A 19,097-nucleotide genomic window follows, 5' to 3' on the forward strand; every position below is an offset into this window, starting at 1 on the left:
AACAAACCAAGAAAATAAGGACTTGAACTAATAATTGAATCATGGCTGACATGATAATGCATTGTTATCTTCCAATTATTGGTTAGTTAGCTCCTAAATAATCCTCTTCTTTCTTTTAACTTTTTTTTTGCAGCGAGTAAAGCATAGAACATTCCAGGATAGGTAAGTAATCAAAAAAGAAGACTTCATATATATGTGTGTGAAAGTAAATATGTGCTTAGTCTATGTTTAAATCTATTCTATGACAATCAAGAGGAATGAAGAAAATTATCATTGCCTCTCATTCATGAGTGATATACCTAACTGTTAACGTATCAGGATCATTAATGAAGAATTTACTCTACAATCCTATCCAGTTTGCAAAGACATTTGAAGTAATCAATCTCATATCTGATCAACCTATGCAAAATTTTGCCCAAATTTTTGCAAAATTGTATATCAAGTTTTATTATACAGGCACTTAAAAAATTGTAGTAGCCCATAAGATGAAGGGCTGCAAGTCTTAAACCTCTCGTCCCCCAAACCCCTGAGGTCCACATCCTTATCTCTGTCTCCTGTCGTGATGTAGTGACCCTATAGTTCTTGCTGGCATCCTCTATCTTTCAGGAGTTGCTTCTATCTGGAGTTCTTCTCCAGTCGCTAAATCATGTCCAGCTCTTTGCAGCCCATGGACCAGAGCCTGCTAGCCACCCCACAATCCTCCACTGTCCCACACAAAGGTTACCCAAATTCCTGTTGATTGCATGGATGATTCCAACCCCTTAACCTCCGTGCATAAGAGAAATAGAAATAATCTTGGGAAAACAGGGAAAGAGACTAAGGGAATGGTCAGATTAAAGACATCTTAACTAGCAGCAAGATTGTGGGTGGGGCAAAAGAAGGTACCCTCCCAAACAGATCAAATTTAAACCAGAGTCCTTTCTATTAGGGATCTTTGATAAACAACTACCAAAAAAGTGAAATATATATAATAATACATATTTTGACAGCGGCCAGATTGGCTTTTGCACAATGTTAGAAACAGCCTCATGTTCCACCAGAGTTGATGATTATTCAAAAAATTTCAAGTTGTGCAGAAATGGAAAAATTAACCTTGGCATTAAAAGATAAAAACACTTCAATATATTACGACAGCTGGAATTGCTGGTACAAATGGATAGAGCAAAGATAGATTTCACACTAAAAGGCAAAAGAAGATATGATAGAATTGTAGTAGTGATATACAGATATATGTAAAGATTAATTGTGTATATGGCATAAAATAAGGATAAAAAGGAGGTCTCACAAACTGTTGAAGATGAAAATGTTTTTAATTGTTTTCTATTTTTTTCTTTCTGCTCTTTTTTTGCTTATTTTCTTTTTCTCTCTTACATTTATGTATGTGTTATTGGTCTATTTTAATTGTAAAATCAATAAAGAGTATTTTTTTAAAAAGAAGGTACCCTCCCTAGTTTCTTAGGCTATAAAGAGAATTAGGGGTGACTTTCAGACTTGCAAGATTGATGTCAGCCTTGCAAGCTGAACTAGATGGAAAGTATGCCCAGATGAGCTAATTCTTATTTTATTATAAGGTTACATTGATAGAAACTCACAAATCTGAAAGCCTACCATTTTCAAAGAAAGAACATTTTGCTCCAAGAGAAAAGGAGACATTTAGATGACCTGCCTTTGTATAGAACCCATGCCATGCAGGATGAAGGATGAATAGAGTAGAATAACAGAGTTGGAAGGGACCTTGGAGGTCTTCTAGTCCAACCCCCTCTTAGGCAGGAAACCCTACGCCATTTCAGACAAATGGTTATTCAAGCTCTTCTTAAAAACTTCCAGTGTTGGAACATTTTCAATTTCTGGAGGCAAGTTGTTTCACTCATTAATTGTTCTGTCAGGAAATTTCACCTTAATTCTAGGTTGCTTCTCTCCTTGATTAGTTTCCACCCATTGCTTCTTGTCCTGCCTTCAGGTGATTTGGAGAATAGCTTGACTCCTTTTTCTTTGTGGCAGCCCCTGAGATATTGGAACACTGCTATCATGGCACCCCTGGGCCTTTTTTCATTAAACTAGACATACCCAATTCCAGCAACTCTTCTTTATATGTTTTAGCCTCCAGTCCCCTAATGAAGTTTCCATATCTGAGATAACATAGGGGAAGAGACATGTTACTCTATGGGGCTAAAAAAAAACCAGAAATCTAGTAGTTCATTATTAATACATGATAGCCTATAAAGGACAATGACACTGCATTTTTTTCAAGCACTGGATGGCAGGCTGATACCTGCATACAGCTTGAAGTGGATTTTCATAAGCAACAAGAGACAACAGGCCAATGATGCTAACATGGGAACCAGGTCCTGCAACAAATCCCTATTTCTGCCTTGCCCCACATCTTTCCCAAGAGCACCACCATAAGCCCTAAGATTCACACACATACAAGATTAGGTCCTTCTTCTACTGTGATATATGCCACCATCTGCTACTAATGCCCCTTTGGGTTATACCTGGGATAAATGGGGAAAAATATTTTTTTTAAATAATGCTGACAAACTTGAAAAGACTCAAAACAAAGATAAATGTTAGAGTTTATTTTATAGTGGAAATCAAATTAATTTTTTTTTTTCATTTTACCAATGAGTGAAAAATTGCTGAAGTCATATTTAGTAACTTTTCAGGCAATCTCAATGAACATGACAGTTTTTTTTAACATGTTATTATAGTTAATTAATCATGTATTTGTAATCTAACTCATGTATTTGTAACCTGCACCTGCATTTGTCTCTCCTTCCTTAACCCAATTTAAATTCTATATCAGTCTGGTTATTCTGTGCTTCTGATGAAATGAGCTATGAAAGCATACGCCTTTTAATTGTCAAGAAAGGTGCAATCAGACCCCGTCTGATGTCTGAGATGAATGCATCTATATCAGGGGTGTCAAACTCAAGGTCCATGGGCCACATCCGGCCTGCAGGGTGCTGAGATCTGGTCCATGGGGCCACCCTGGAAACAGCAAAGGACCAGACCATGATGCCTCTGCCAGCAAAAATGGAGCTCAGGGGGGCCATGTGTGCCCCCAGGCCCCATTTTCCACTGTAATGGCCTTCTGCAGTCCTCTGACAGAACGAATGGAGCTTGGGGAGGCTGTGTAAGGGCTGCAGGAGACTGTCATGGCCAAAAATGGGGCTCAGGGAGGTTGCAGCTTCCTCGAGTTCTGTTTTCACTGGCAGAGGGTTGCAGGAGGCTGTCGTGGCCAAAAAGGGCACCTGGGGGGGGTCTACACACAGTCGTTGTCCCCCCACCAAGCTCCATTTTCATTGCCAGAGAGCTAGCAAAATAAAACAAAAAGAAAAGAAAAGAAATGTTTCCCCTTTTGTATTTAATCATGCAAGAAGGGACAGGAAAGGAGAAAGGGAAAGAGGAAAGACAAAGAAAAAGAAGTCAAGATGGGAAGAGAACAAGGAAGGAAAAATAAAGAGGGAAGGAAGAAGAAAGGGGAAGGAAGGAAGGAAGGAAGGAAGGAAGGAAGGAAGGAAGGAAGGAAGGAAGGAAGGAAGGAAGGAAGGAAGGAAGGAAGGAAGGAAGGAAGAAGGGAAGATTATAATGATAGTGAGGGAGGGTCTGAGGGAAGTTCTGCTTTAGCAGTTGGCCACCACAGGTGCCCCCAACATGAGTGATGTTGAGGTCGTCATGGCCATTCTGGTCATGGCCATTCTGGCCACATTCCCTGCCCCCTCCCCCGAGGTCAAACACAACACTGATGCGGCTCAATGAAACACTCAATGAAATCAAATTTGACATCACTGATCTAGATTGATATGTCTACTCAGTATGGGTACCCAAGGCTGCAGTTTACTAGTGGAAACTGAATCACTTTCATAATCCAAAGTGGTTTTGCTTTCTAACTAATCATGATGCAAAATAACTGAACAATGTAAACTTAAAGGTGTCATTGTTTTTTAATTATCATCTTCTGATTTCATATCCATTTTTGACATACAATTTATTTAAATAGCATATTAAGTGCTAAAACATTCTGGTTTTGTCTTCATTTTCAAGATGTCCAATTGCAATACTTACTCTGAGGCAATCTATATATTATATATTCATACTTGTGCATTTTTTAACAAAGTGGTTTCCTTATGCAAACTAAGGAGCTCTACCGGATGTGGGCTACAAATATCCTGAAGCTTATTGGATGGTAGCAGAGAGTTAGATTGTTCTGTGTCTTTTCCCTGCTTCCTTGAAGTCTTCTGGGTTTTTGTAAACTGGATCAAGTGTTCCGGTATTTTTAAGTAAAAAAGTTTCTTCTTGTGTAATATTGTATTCCCAAATAAGTGGTGGAAAGGAGCTGGTGCAAGTAACGGGAGCTCACCCCGTCCTGCAGTGCCCGAGTCTCAAACCTGGCCTGTCAGCATTCCTGTCTTTAAACTACTGAGCCATCATTCCTCCTAGTACTAATTAGGCAATATAAATCAGTGGATATCATATGATTAATAGAAACAAATAGCTGCTGCCCAAATAATTGAGGTATATAGTTTCTTCTTTGGGAAAGGTCTCCTTACTCAGTTTTCACTAAAGATGCACTGTCTGAGCTTAATTTTCTTTATTGATAATGATAAATACATTTTTTATTAATATTTGCTGCTCGTCTGATGAGAGTTGCCATAAGGATTTATGCCAGACAGTATTTTCTTGGCAGGTTTCATTTATCAGGAGCACCATGAGCATACTGGAGAGCTAAATTATAGAAAATACAGTGTGCTGTGATTCTTTATTTTTAATTTGTGAAAGTATGTCTTTAGACAAAATGTGGCATTAATGGAAAGAAATGAATCCCTGCCTCTCTCATTTTCATAGTCTAATTTATACTTTTGCTTATTGCTCTTTTTCCCCTAGAAAAGAGGACATTTCTCCAGAAAAATCCAGTGGCAAAAAACCCGAAGAACCGTCTTCTGTTATTACAGGTAAAACTAAGCATGCCTACTATATGGGTCTACCAGTTTCCATTACATAGTTCAAACCTTTTATTGTTTGAGCATGTAATTCAGAGTATGGAAATGCGATAAATAGTGCATGAGAAATATAATAAATGGAATGGAATGGCTTTTTATTGTAAACTTGGTTTGAGAAATATTTTAACGCTTAAACTGCAGCATTTTAACTGTGTGATATTTATCATGCTTCCTTGATGAAGAAAACCTTGCAAAGCTATCAAAAATAAATTTTCAACAAAGAAATCCTTTTGCATAGAATTAAATAACAAGTTAATAGAGGTTTGTTTTGATTAGTTAGTATAAAACTGAATAGCTGAATGGGTTGATTAAATATTCTTTCTCATACCCACAGAAAATGTATCACCTTGCTCATCTTTGTCTAGAACAGGGGTGTCAAACTGCATTTCTTGAGGACCAGATCGGCATTGTAGTTCTCGTCTGTGGGCCAACGGGGGGGAGCAAGGGGGGCAAATGGGATGGACGCCTCATGCAGCATCTTGCTAGCCAAAACAGGGTGCAGGGGGGCCATATCCACCCCTCCGTGCCCCATTTTCAGCCTGGACAGCCTCCTGCAGCACTTTGAGGACCAAAATGAGACACGGAAGCCCCCACATGGCCTATTTTCAGCCTCCCTGGCCTCCAGCAGCACTCTCCCAGTTGAAAACAGGCCATGTGGAGGCCTCATGATACCTCAACGTGGCACATTTTTGGCCAGCAGAGTGCTGCTGTAGACCGGGGAGGCCCAAAATGGGCTGTGGGGGAGATACACGCAGCCCCCCCCCACCCCCCATGGCCCATTTTGGCAGGCAGAGGCACTGTGGGCCGGTCCTTTGAAATTTTAAGGCCCGCCCCATGGGCCAGATTTAAGCACCCCACAGTCTGCATCCAGCCTGCAGGCCTTGAGTTTGACACCCCTGTTCTAGAATATGGGGAACTGCAATTTCCAGAGTTCAGTAAAACTTTCCAGTACTAAGTCAGGAATTTCACACCTTCCTTGAACATATCCATTAAAAAAAAAACTTAATTACATGAAAGGGACCATATACACTTTAGCTCTTAACATTTAATCCTAGGCACATTTATGTAGTGATGTCTCATTAATTTCAGTGGGTTCTGAGTGTGTGCATAAGATTACAGCTTTTTCACAAATATAGGTACTAGATTTATTTTTTGGTTTGTAACTTATTTTAAAAAGGAAACAACTCAGATGTTTTCTTTTTGCTCTGAATTCTCATAATACTGAGTAGGAAGCCACCCATTGGTAGATTTCCTTAATCCTTTTTTAATTTCTGCTTCCCAATGATCTCTACAGATACCCTTGTGAATGAGATTGTCAATGACACCAAAACACCAGGAAAGGTGAGGAGTCAATAGCATTCTCTCTACTAAAGTAGTCACACTTCGTTTTCCCAACCCAGGAATTCACAGGGTGATGAAGCTAGCTCAGGGATCTCCAAACTTGGTTGTTTTAAGACTTGACGACTTCAATTCCCAGAATTCCTCAGCCAGCTGCTGGCTGAGGAATTCTGGGAATTGAAGCCCTCAAGTCTTAAAATTACCAAGTTTGGAGATCCCTGAGCTAGTTTCATCACCAGTACTTATTTTTCCTCTCTTCCCTTCACTTAAAATGTACATATTGATTAGGGTCTTTCCTCTCAGCTAATTGTGAATGATGTTGCTTGCCTATGCATGAGAAACAGAAACAGACAATGGAGGACTGCACCAGTGTCCAAATGCAGCATTTTTTGTTCATCCTTATTATATAATTCACTTCTTCTCTGCATAGTAGAAATGCAAGATCTCAAATCTACTTCTCCTATAAATCAACCATTTCCATGGTCTTTCGTCTCTGGGTTTTTTTTATTTCCTACCCTATGGTATTTGTCTAAGCCTCCCTTATCTCCCCTGGCTGCCTGTAAAGCAAAAGCTACTCCCTTGATTATCATATTTGGCTTTTATATTGCTCTCTCTACTGAGCCTCTTTAGAGATTTATTCCAAGTAGGTATCACATGCTTGGAGCCATATTGTAACTAGCACCTCTGATAATACAAGCTCCAGAGATCCCCATGATATGAAACTTGAACCCATGTTTGAATAATCCATTCTAACTCCAATAAGTGAATTACTTCAATCCCCTTAATGTTAAACAGGGTTTTGCTGGAGGCCTTTCTTGTGTTTAAGTCTCCCTGGGAGTGGATTTTATGTATCAATTAGCAGTAATGGAAGGTATTTTCCTTCTTTCGCCCTTTCTGCTATAATAAGAAAGTGGTGAAGGACAGAAGTACCAACTGATAGCAAGTAGCCGGAGAAGGCAAAAACTGCTGCCTGTGTTTTCCCACTTTGGAGTGAGGCAACAGAGCCAATGGTAGAGACAGCCTTATTATCATACTCCCCTGAATCCATTTACATGGGCTTTACTTTTAAACCCTGGGTAAAAGGACGGTTTTTACACCAGCTAATAAAAATAAACATAAAGCACAGGAAGGCATGGGTAGAAAGAGAATAGGTAGGAACTTGGACTGATGGGAATAATATCAGGAACATTATCAATTGTGTATGTGTTGTCCCCAATTTGGGTCTGAGCCTGGGGGGGCCAAAGCCAATGAGGAACACAAGATGCAGGTTTTGTTTCCTTTTATTGAAGTGCTCCAAGAAAGGGGGGTCTGCCCAGAAAATGCTAGGAACCTCAAGCAATAGAATTGGGAAAGCTTTATACAATTTCACTAAGGCAGAAGGCAGGCTAAGGTGGGATATATAAGAAAAGGTATCTAATAAACATTTTAGTACTGATCTAACATTTTAGTACTGATCTTGTTCTATTGGTTTCTAGCCATCCATATTCCTAAGCATTGGCCAATGAATGCTCTCGGAGTTATCTAACACACATTCTATTTGCTCCAGACCGTCCCTATTCCTAAATTCTAGCAGTGGTATGCAGGATATCTAGCTCTTTATTCCTGTTACCTAAATTGATACAAGATTTACACTTGCATATTCTCCGTGAATAAGCATTCTTTGTCCTTGCCAGACAGGCTGCACAATTACAGGCTTCCCAGTTTTCTTTTAAGTGTATGCCTTGCTTTGTTTTACCGAACAGCCTACAACCAGGCTTTTTACTAGTTCTGTTATTATTCTATTTTACTATATGTAGTATCAATTTCCTAGACTTGGGTTGCAGCCGTATATAGTTTCATAAATAAACAAACAAGTTCATGACCCTGGTGAGGCAGTGGTTAAAGTGCAGGACTGTGGGGCAAACTCTGCCCACAGCCTGGAGTTCAATCCTGATGGGGCTCAAGGTTGACTTAGCCTTCCATCCTTCTGAGGTCAGTAAAATGAAGACCCAGGTTGTTGGGAGCAATAGGCTGACATAGTAAACTGCTCAGAGAATGCTAAAGTTCTATGGGGCTGCATATAAGTGTAAATGCTATAGCTACAGTGTGTAATAAAACCATGTACATCATAAGAGGTAACCTCCAAAATCCTAAAGTAACTATCTAACTATCGAAGCCTCAGTGGTACAGTGGTTAGAGTGCAGTACTGCATGCTGTTCCTACTGCAATTTGACAAATTGAATCCCATCAGGCTCAAGGTTGACTCAGCCTCCCATCCTCCCAAGGTCGGTAAAATGAGGACCCAAATTGTTGGCGGCAAAAAGCTGACTCTGTAAACTGCTTTGAGAGGGCTGTAAAACACTATAAAGTGGTATATAAGTCGAAGTGCTATTGCTATTGCTATCTATATCCTAGTGCTTTGTAGATATCTGGGACTTTAATTGCTGTTCTCTTAAGGTGGTGCAATACAACATAATCACAAAGTGTAAGGAAGTACACACAAAGAATTTACAAACAAAGTAACTACAGTGAAAAGAGCAACAATACAATTGGCATGAAAAACTTCTTCTTAAGATGTGATGACCAAGTTATGCCCCTTTTCAGTGTTTCCTGTTTTATTTCCTTGATTCCTTGATTTTTTAAAAATATAGTATTTGCTTCCCTCCTTTTCTCCCACCTTCCCTCCCTTCTGAACCTGAGAATTCCTCAAGCTAAGACCTCCTTTGATTGCAGGCATCATAACTTAAGACACCCAGAGGATGCGTTTCAGATTAGTGTAAAATGTATTCTGGGGTTTTTGAAGTGGGTTGCAAACTGATTTCCTCTTTTGTTCTCTTGGGAGCTAAAGCCAGAAGTTCCAAACATCATTTCCAAGCTGCCTGTGGAGCAAACGGTGGAGTTCAGTGTCACTCTCAGCAACCAGGAATATACACCAGACTTGAATAACCCCGGTTCTCCTCTGTATCAGAAACTAGCAGCAAAATATCAGCTCCAGGTAAAGCACTCCTTAAAAGTAATAGAACCTTTCCTTGTCTAATGAAGTCTGTTTCCTGTGATTTTTTTTTAAGAAAACGTATTATAGAGTACATATAGCAGTTACTGAAGACATAGAAAATATATTTCTGGTTTGCTAGTTAAATGTATAGGTAGTCCTTGTTTATTGGCTGTCTATTCTATGATTATTCAACATTACGATGGTGCTGACAATATAATTTTACAACCAATGCCTGTGTTTCTGATCTGCAGTATCCCAAAGTTATATAATCATACAGAAAGTGTGCATTGTCCTATGCTTGACCTGTTGTTTTCCCTCTGCCTCCACCTTGCAGAGCGTAGAGAAAGGGATTACAAGAGAGTAAGCACATACACAATGGGAAATGTACATCAGAATAAATGCAGAGTAGTACTGGCAGCCATAAATGTACAGGGTGCTGGGAGCTACAAGTGCACTACCAAAATATCATAATTTATTCCCCATTGTGTGGTTGCATCCTTTCCTTTCCAATGTCTCCATTATGTGAGGGGGAAGGAACAAGTAATTTATGGACAGAAACTGAACAAGGAAAGATAAGGAGAAACTTTCTGACAGTGAGAACAATCAACCAGTGGAACAGCTTGCCCTCAGAAGTTGGGGGAGCGCCATCACTTGAGACTTTCAAGAAGAGATTGGACTGCCATTTGTCAGAAATAGTGTAGGGTCTTCCGCTTGGGCAGGGGGGTGGACTAGATGACCTACAAGGTCCCTTCCAACTCTAATTATCTGTTATCGGTTATCTAGGCCATCTTTCCTGTGCCTGGTCCGTTTTTCTTCCCCACCACCCAGAATAGAGAGATTGGAGAAGAATAAGTCAGAAGAGAGTAAGCGGCTATACAATGGGGAATATAGCAGGCTATTTGCCTAGCCAGTCACAGCTGCTGGTGCCACTATATTGCTTTTAGTTGTATTATGTGCCTCTTGTAATCCCTCTCTTAATGTAAATGTAAACATTAATTCCATTCTTGATTCCAGCAACTGGGTGAACATTCCAAAGAACCAGAGACAAAATCTGGAGTTATGAAAATGATTAATCTTGTCAGTTTCAAGCCAGGTATCCCAGTGCTGTCAGTAAGCATTCCAAAGATTAGGGAAGTGGAAAAAGGGAAAACACAAATGAGGTCATACGATTTCCCATTTCTTTAACAACAGAGCTGCTGATCATGATTGTGGTAAGCTAAATGAGGACTGCTGCACTTTATTAAGATAGAAAAGTGAAATTATATTTTAGACTTCAGTTTTCTTTAATTTCCAAGCAACTCAGTATACACTATGCTATTGGGGTATTTCAGACTTTTGTTTTTGTTTTTTTGTCTTGTTTTTTTTAAAGGAGTATAAACTATTCACAGTTAAACACTTTTAAATCTCACTTATTAAAGGTGTGTGCTTAAATCTTACTGGAATAAGAAGTAAACTTTGGTAACTCAGACTCTTGCCTCTGTTTAATCCTTCAAAATAACTGTTCAAATGTTCTAGCCGCTGTCAGATTGTTACCATATGTAATGATCAATAGGAGAGGTGCCTTCATTTTGCTGTCATACAAGCAAATGGTGATAGAATTTTATTTGTGCATTAGAATAAAGATATATCTGCACATAAGGAGAGGCAGACTATAGATTCATTTCCACTTAACATTGCCTTATCTACCTCTGGACACGCTAGTATCACAAGGGTGATATCAAGGGTGAGGCTACTTAACCCAATTTTGTCCCTGCTCACAAAATGGAGTTTGTCCCATATTTGTAGCACTGGGAAAATTATCAAGCTCAAGGGTCTTCAAACTTGGAAAGTTCAAGACTTGTGGGCTTCAACTCCCAGAATTCCTGAGCTAACATGATTGGAGGAGGAATTCTGGGAGTTGAAGTCCACAATTCTTAAAGCTGTCAAGTTTGAAGATCCCTAATTGCTGGAGTTAGTTTTTTAACAATCAGGATCCTGTTCATTTCCCATAATATATCAGGGCTATGAACAGGCTCCATAAATGTCCCTAGATAATAAAAATTATGGTCAATTCTAATTGTTCAGTGCTTGGATTAGAAATGTTCTCCCTGACCAGAAAAAGGGGCCAAAATAATAAAGGAGCATCATGCTAATTGTGTTGGCTTTAGAAAGTGGCTAGTAGCATTCTTGGAATTATGTCCCCATTTTGTGAATAAGCCTCTCCTAGCATTTTCTAAACTGCAAAAGTTGGTAATGCTTAAATTAAATATTAAGTAACACAGGAACAGGAACTGTTATTATATGAAAAAGCAATTTGAAGAATAAAAGATGTATCAATTCAAATATTGTGGATATTTCATTATTGCATAAAGTGCTACAAGTACAGAGTACTTTATCCTGATAAAATAATTAGCATGTAATGTGAACACTTTATCATGTTTTAAGTAATGGATAATATCAGTGAGTTACACAAGGTAAATTACAACCATTTTGCATTAAAATCTTCCATCAAAAATTTCAATAATAGCTGCTAGAAAAGGTCTATTAGGTAGCCACTCTCCCCGCTTCTATTTAGAGCCAAGTATCGGAGATCTTCTCAAGAATGAAGTAGAATATCTTTTAAAAAATAGTTTTTTTATAACATTGTGAAGGGATTTGATAAATTGACATTAGTATTTAGAACTGGACCTAGAAGCCAACTCTGGTCTAATGAAGGTGATAAAATACTAGGATTTAGTTAGATCAAGGTAATAACAGATGTTATTGCATCATGCTACAATATATTTTAGTATGGGGGATTTTACCTCTACATACTTCAGTAGGGATAGCTTTCATTAGAAATAAAATAATATTGATGCAATTGTTTCACAGAAAATCTACCCAATCAAACTAACATTTAGATCGTGATATGTGAAAGCAAGATAGAATTTTTCATTCCTTAAGGATTACATGTTGCTTACTTATAACATTCTCTTGGTAAAATCTTCCAACTGTGAAAAATGTGCACACCTTAGAAGAGACGTCAAGCTTGAGATCTTTTTATATATTATGAGAAAGAGGGGAAGGTGATGGGAAAATACACCACAGATCTCTACAGAAGGGTATATTTACTAGATCTGCCAAAATAGACTCCTCCTGAATGGGTAGTTCCATGAATGCATGGGTATCAAACTCTATCATGTCACATGATGTATCGTGACATATCATGATGTTTTTTGCCTTTGCAGAACCAGGATGGGTGTGGCTTGTGCGTGATGCATCCAGCCCATGGGCTGCTAGTTTGATTGATTCCTTGCATGGAATCCATTTTCTTTTTGTCAAGAAAAATATCTGATAAAAGCAAGATAACATTTGTGAGATATATTTTTTATTTTAAAAAATGCATATTTTGAAAAGTTGAATATGGAAAAAGATAGTTATGTTACAAAATAGCTTATTTGGAGAAATATCTGTTTTAAATATTCATAACAAAATAAAATGTAATGACATCAAATATTTTTTGTAAAAAAGGGGGGGATCTATGGGAAGTTGCTTGTAAGAGATCCATAGGTTGTACAAAGTTGGAAATGAAAACAAATGCAGATTTTTTTTTTCAAAGAATCTTAAACAGAATTTTTTTTAGAATGTAGACCTATCACCGTAGATTGTAATATACAGATTTCTGCTTCTGCAGACGTACGGTATTACTGTCCTGCTCTCCATCTCTTTTAGTATTCTCAGCTGGGCATGACATCTGTTTCTCCACCAAAATAACACATGCTGGCAGTATCTCTATAACAGACTGTAGATCTAGCCAGTCAGCAGAGCACATTAGACTTACACGCCATTAGGAAAAATTATTTGATCCCTAATCAGGAATTAATCTGACAATTCTCTATAATAATGCTATTGAAACAATAAACCTGATGGTCAATTTAAATATAGATGTTGAATGCCATTAACTAGTGATGAGCGAGAAAACCCAAAGCATGCATTTTCTCTGATCATTCTCTGGCCATTATTCTCCTCCTGAGCTACAGCGAAAATAGCAAGTGTATATCATTATCAAAGATTAACTGATGCTTCATTAAATCATTGAGAGTCAGCAAGTAATGAATCAAAGCTTTCTCCATTGAACACTAAGCAGAAATCAATAACAGCACTGTGAAAAAGAATATGGGTGAGAGACAGTTTGGAGTGGTAGCTAAAGCGGTGGCCTAGAAGCCAGGAGACTGAGTTCTAGTCCCAGTTTAGGCATGAAAGCCAGCTGGGTGACCTTGAGCCAATCACTCTCAGCCCAAGCCACCTCATGAGGTGGTTGTTGTGGGGAAAATAGGAAGAAATGGTATTATGAATGCTGCCTTGAGTGACTTATATACAAAACAATGAACATCTAATAAATAGCAGATCATTCTTTTTGCCTTTTGAATTGCCAGATCAGTTTCAAATGTGAGGCTCCTTTAAGCAGCTTTGAAGGAACTTAATGATGTTTCCCTACAAAGTGTACAGCAGAGAAAAATCCCTTATTTTGCTGTATACTAAGCTTATTTTCCCTTATTTTGCTGCATACTAAGCTTCAGAATTAATAATCTATTTGTCCACTATTATGCTATGGGTTAAGTCCATTTTAAAATGAGATTTCAGACAAATTAATCTTTACAGTTTGAGTGTAAATCAATATACAAATGGACTGACATTATATAGTCACTTCTCTTGAAAGTATATCTGCAAAGTGAAGCATTCATCAGTGGGATAGGCATTTGTAGATTTGTCCAGAGGTGGTATTCAGCAGGTTCTGACCAGTTCTGGAGAACCAATAGCGGAAATTTTGAGCAGTTCAGAGAACCAGTGGAACCTGGAGTGGGGTGGGAATGGAGATTTTACACTATCCTTCTCCTGCCACGTCCACCAAGCCACACTGACCAAGCCATGCCATGCCATGCCCATCAAGCCACACCCACCGAGTCATGCCATGCCACTCCCACCAAGCCACGCCCACAGAACCGGTAGTAAAAAAAATTGAATCCCACCCTGGATTTGTCCCTTATGCATTCCTTCAGATAAAGATTCAAGGGCTGCTTTCTTCATGCTATCCTTGGTCAAGCAATTGGGGAATAATGGGAGCTGTAGTACAGAACACTTTGGAAGGTCTCAAGTTAGGGAAGGCTGTTCTAGAAAATGCAATGCAACTTTACATGATTTAATTGTATATGCTCATATATGAGTTTAAAAAGTCCCATATCTGGTGTGTTTTAGAGATATTGGCACCCTATTAATTATAAAACAGAAACAAGTTCTGTAATGTTCTTTTTAAATTCTTGAGTTGTGTTTAACAAATATTAGAACAAGGTCTGCTGGGAGTAAATACTAAAAAAATATTTTAGATAATATTTGTTAATTCCTCTAGCTGAGGAATGAGCACATAATTACCTTCAGTTTTTTTCTTTTCTTTTCTCTCTAATAGATGCAAAAGATATTTGAAAAACTTGAAGGTTTCAAAGAAATTCGCATCTTAGGATTTAGGTAAGTGTTGCTGCTTTTTGCTTTTAAAGTAACAAGGCTGTTGTTATTATTTATTTACTGTATGATATCCCGCCTTTTCTGTGAGATCTCAAAGTGACAGATTTCTCCTTATTTTGTTTCTATAGCAATCCTAGGAAGTACTGTTGGCTGAGAATAGTGAATGGTCTACATTCCCCAATGAATTATGTGATTAAATGAAGAACTAATTAAGTAGAACCCTTTGCCTACTTAATTACACTTTCTCACTTTCTTTTGTTAGAAGAAGTCATCAGGAGTTGATTGACCTGCCTTTCCTTTTAAGTCTTTGGGGAACCTCTGATGATATTATTATTGGTAGTCGTGGTAATTTAATTGAAAATATTTCTAAATGAGTTTATGACTTGCACATTTTCAGTCTTTTAGATTGAAGAAATTGATACGGTTCTGGGATCACAAGCTGTTTTAAAAGATGATGCAACTACAATTTAACTTAAAAGCCTGCATGTCTTTCTTCACCATTGTAGAATTGGTTATATAAGTTATTATTAATAAAATTTTCTTCATTGGCTTCCATTAATACTTGTAGGATAAAAACAGCAAGTAGTTTGAAGTTGCTAGTTTCAAAACTGAAGTTAGTAAGGCCAAGTTTATCTTCAATCCCCAAATTTCTATGAATACAATTATTAATTTCTAAGGAATGAATAGCTATGATTGACTGGGGGAGAAATGATATTATTTAAAATGGGCTGGGGAATTCTGGGAGTTGAAGTCCGCCAGGCTTAAAGTTGCCAAAGTTGGAGACCCCTGATTTAAAAGACAGGCTAGAAATAGTTTAGAAAAGAAACTAGCACAGATGCCTTTTAAGTAATGTATAATTTAAATGAAAAATGTGTGATTCCAGTGCAGAGGAAGCGTGAAGTGAAGTGAGCAGCAGAGGAGAATGATCTGGAAAAATAACATGCCACCACAAGAGCTTTCCCTAAATTGACCTTTCCTCAATATCAGGATGATGCTATCATCTAACATTCATTGGCAGTCCTTGATGTTCATATCTCTCAGATGTATCTACCAAGGTTGACATTTTAAATGTCCCTTGCCATCATAGGAAAATGGGGTTTCAGTTAGGATCTTCTTACAGTAACTAATTTTTTCAGCAACCACACAACTATAAACATAATCTTGAAACTGACACACATCCCTATCACAAATTTTCCTTCTCAGAGTAAGCAAGATTAGGAGCGCAAAGAAAAGGAGTAAGAAATAGTAAGCGGTAACGAAGTAATAATAATAGTAATAAAAACATGAAAATGAAATATGAAATATGTAGTTAAATTTATTACACTAAATTCATTCATTATATATCCCCATACCTTATATTCTTGCCAAACATTTTGGCTTCCTCCATGTCCACACACACAATTCATATTGCCCTTTGCTTCTTAAACTTCTCACTTCTTTTCATTAAACTCCTGCAACAACTTTCTCTATTTTCTACTCTTTCTCAGTCCAGTCACTCTTCCATCATATAGACATTTTGCAATTTGAATGCAAAACATCCAATTTGTTTCTTGGTCTTTGTTTCGGTACAATAAACCACTTCAGTACACCTCTTCCATCTTTGTCATTTCCTTTTGACCAATTCTTTCATCATTCATTCATTCTTCACCTTGTCTCTTTTTGGTTTACCACACAGTCTTCTTAAGTATCCCATTCCCACAAAAGTCTATTTTAGGTTTCTCCTGACATGTATATTGCTACTTTAATATAATAACATATTTGCACAAAACATTCTATAATACAAATCTATTTATTTATCACATACACCCAGACATGCTCACACTATTCTATGCAAGTTAGGATTTCTAATGTAGAGACAAGTCAGAATAGATTTGCTTATGTGCTGCCACTTAGGAAGTCTATGCAACGTGCTAACACAACTCAACACACTATTCCTTTCTTCTAAATAAACAACCAATGTTGACATTTCTTGGTTTTTCTCTTTGTCCAACAATGACTTTACATAAAACTGAGATTTAAAAATAAATCTGGAAGAAAAATGGTAATTATTGTAGCTAGACATGAATTCTGTGCCTCATCCAATCACAGTTCAAGACATTAATTTCAGCTTGTTGGCTGCAACTTGGATAAAATGTATTAGCTCCCTGTTGATTTTAGCATTCCACTGAAGGTAATAAGTGGTATCACTTTCAGTTGGTTGTTCCTTGCTCCAATTTTTCCACTTTCCCCCAATCCCTGAGGGTGAAGTAAGCAATTTATTATTGTTTCTAATATCTATATTTGTATGTTTGTGATTTACACACACACACACACACACACATTCTCTTTAGGAAATATAATCTTAAATGAATGCCAAAAGATTATTTTCCTTTTTAAATTTGAGAAAACAAAGCTCTTTATCTTCTTTTTCTTTATTTCTGTTCTGACATGTTGTTATTTAGCTTTTTTTTTCAAACTCAAATAAGGTATGGTTAAGAAAAAGAAGTGGAAAGATCAATGCTCCTAAGTTCTGGATAAAATAAAACCAAAATCCTAAGTGAGTACAAAGATTAGTGAAGTCATGTTAATATTAGCCCAATAATGTCACGGTGACATGATCCAGTGAAGTCTTTGATTATTGTAATGCTTATTCAAATCTTTAACTAATTTAATAAATGCTTAAAGATGTCTTCATTAGTATTCATTACATTTCTATAGTGTGAGAATGATAAGCTTCTTAGGCTTCTGTCAAAAAGAAATCGTGGTCATTTTAACCATGGTAGGTTTTGGCACATCTCTACTCTTCTCTCAGTTATGCTAATTATCCAAAACCCAGTTCCTCACCATTGCAAAGGTGTAACCATTCTCAGGTTCATTACAGTACACTGACTGTGCTGGAGTTAGTGTACTGTAGCTCCTCTTGGCCCCTTCTTCCATAATCAACTTGTATTTATTAATAGGAACTCAAATGTCAACCTTATTTTACATGTTGGAGTAGTAATGTTCATATGGGTCAAATTATTTTCCTCCGGAAAATTGTGCTGCTTTCAAAGCTGCTATTATAGCCACGTATTTTTTACTCTAGTATAGATCCCGGGGTACAAAACATCTGAAAAATAACTCCAGCATTCAACTATGAAAATAAGGCAGAATAAAAGGGAAAAAAGTAAAATCAGGCATCTAAGGCTCTGAGATTTCTCAGTGGTTGCTTCCACAATAAGGCCCTTTACAATATGACCCTTGCTTGTATGATTCTGAAGGGAGTCCTGTCATATTCAGTGAAACTTTCTCACAAGCAAAGAGATTAGAGTTTGCAGGACTTGAGGAATCAAAGTTGTGTTAATTAGCTAGAATTAGAATGTCATTTCACGTGGTGCTGTTTTATCTGGCAGTGACTTGCCTTATGGATAAGATCTTTGTACAGTGTTACTTCAGGGAGTGTTAGAGGTCCCCTAACCTTTAAAATAAGCATTTTAATAATTCCATTGTTTTATTTGGGAAATCCTGGGACTTTTTTTTACTACTTTCCTTAGATTGTTTTCTCCCTTCCTTTCCTTTTTCTCTTCAAAATGTTGAAAGTTCCACAAAATGTATATACATACTCAAGGAAAACATTAATGAAAGGGCCCCAGTACAGTGAAGATCAGAATTTGAATATAATTCATTTTAATTTAATATAATTTATCCTTCTCATCTTCTCATCTTTCTCACCTCTTATCACCTCTTATCTTTCCTTCTATCTTTCTCCTGTTGTATATTATAATTTATCAACTGTTATTGTATCTTATGCTTTATTATTCTATCTTATAATTTATGACCTATGACTTATCTCTTTATTGCTTGCATGTACACTGAGAACTTATGCACTGGAGACAAATTCCTTGTGTGTCCAATCACACTTGGCCAATAATGAATTCTATATTCTATTCTATTCTGTTCTGTTCTGTTCTGTTCTGTTCTGTTCTGTTCTGTTCTATTCTATTCCGAACCAAACGGCACTTCTGCCCACCAGCCTTCAAAATATCAAGCTAAATAAGTTAACCCTGTAATTTTATTTTGAATTTTAAAATTTCAAAACAGAATGGAAAACAAAGCAAACATGAAATTCGACAAAGCACCAGTAGCACAATATAAATTATCTAGTAAAGAAACAAATTAACAAAATAATTTCAATTTTAAAAGCTGGTTTTCAAGTATGCAGTAAACTAGATATTTGCATTCTTTGCCCCAAAGCAGAATCTGAGAGAAACAGAAACATGAGTAAAACTACTTCCCTTCTTTTCTGTGTCATACGGGAAACAATAGAGGTATTGAACTTCTTATAT

General features: G+C 37.4%; 1 protein-coding gene across 4 annotated transcripts in view; it reads left to right on the forward strand.

Annotated features, from left to right (window-relative positions):
• The window catches only part of IMPG1 (interphotoreceptor matrix proteoglycan 1), an 87,674-nt gene that overhangs the window by 34,615 nt on the left and 33,962 nt on the right, over nucleotides 1–19,097 (forward strand). For 3 of the 4 annotated variants that reach the window (XM_087915132.1, XM_087915120.1, XM_087915113.1), the window contains exons 4-8: nucleotides 134–162; nucleotides 4,888–4,955; nucleotides 6,298–6,344; nucleotides 9,163–9,315; nucleotides 14,738–14,796. In XM_087915132.1, the coding sequence (XP_087771258.1) occupies nucleotides 134–162; nucleotides 4,888–4,955; nucleotides 6,298–6,344; nucleotides 9,163–9,315; nucleotides 14,738–14,796 (356 nt within the window). The remainder of the gene's footprint in view (nucleotides 1–133; nucleotides 163–4,887; nucleotides 4,956–6,297; nucleotides 6,345–9,162; nucleotides 9,316–14,737; nucleotides 14,797–19,097) is intronic. The other variant, XM_087915127.1, reaches the window with a different exon arrangement.

Source organism: Pseudonaja textilis, chromosome 1, assembly GCF_049901715.1.
Source record: "Pseudonaja textilis isolate UNSWEBS1 chromosome 1, rPseTex1.2, whole genome shotgun sequence".
NCBI classification, from domain to species: Eukaryota; Metazoa; Chordata; class Lepidosauria; order Squamata; family Elapidae; genus Pseudonaja; species Pseudonaja textilis.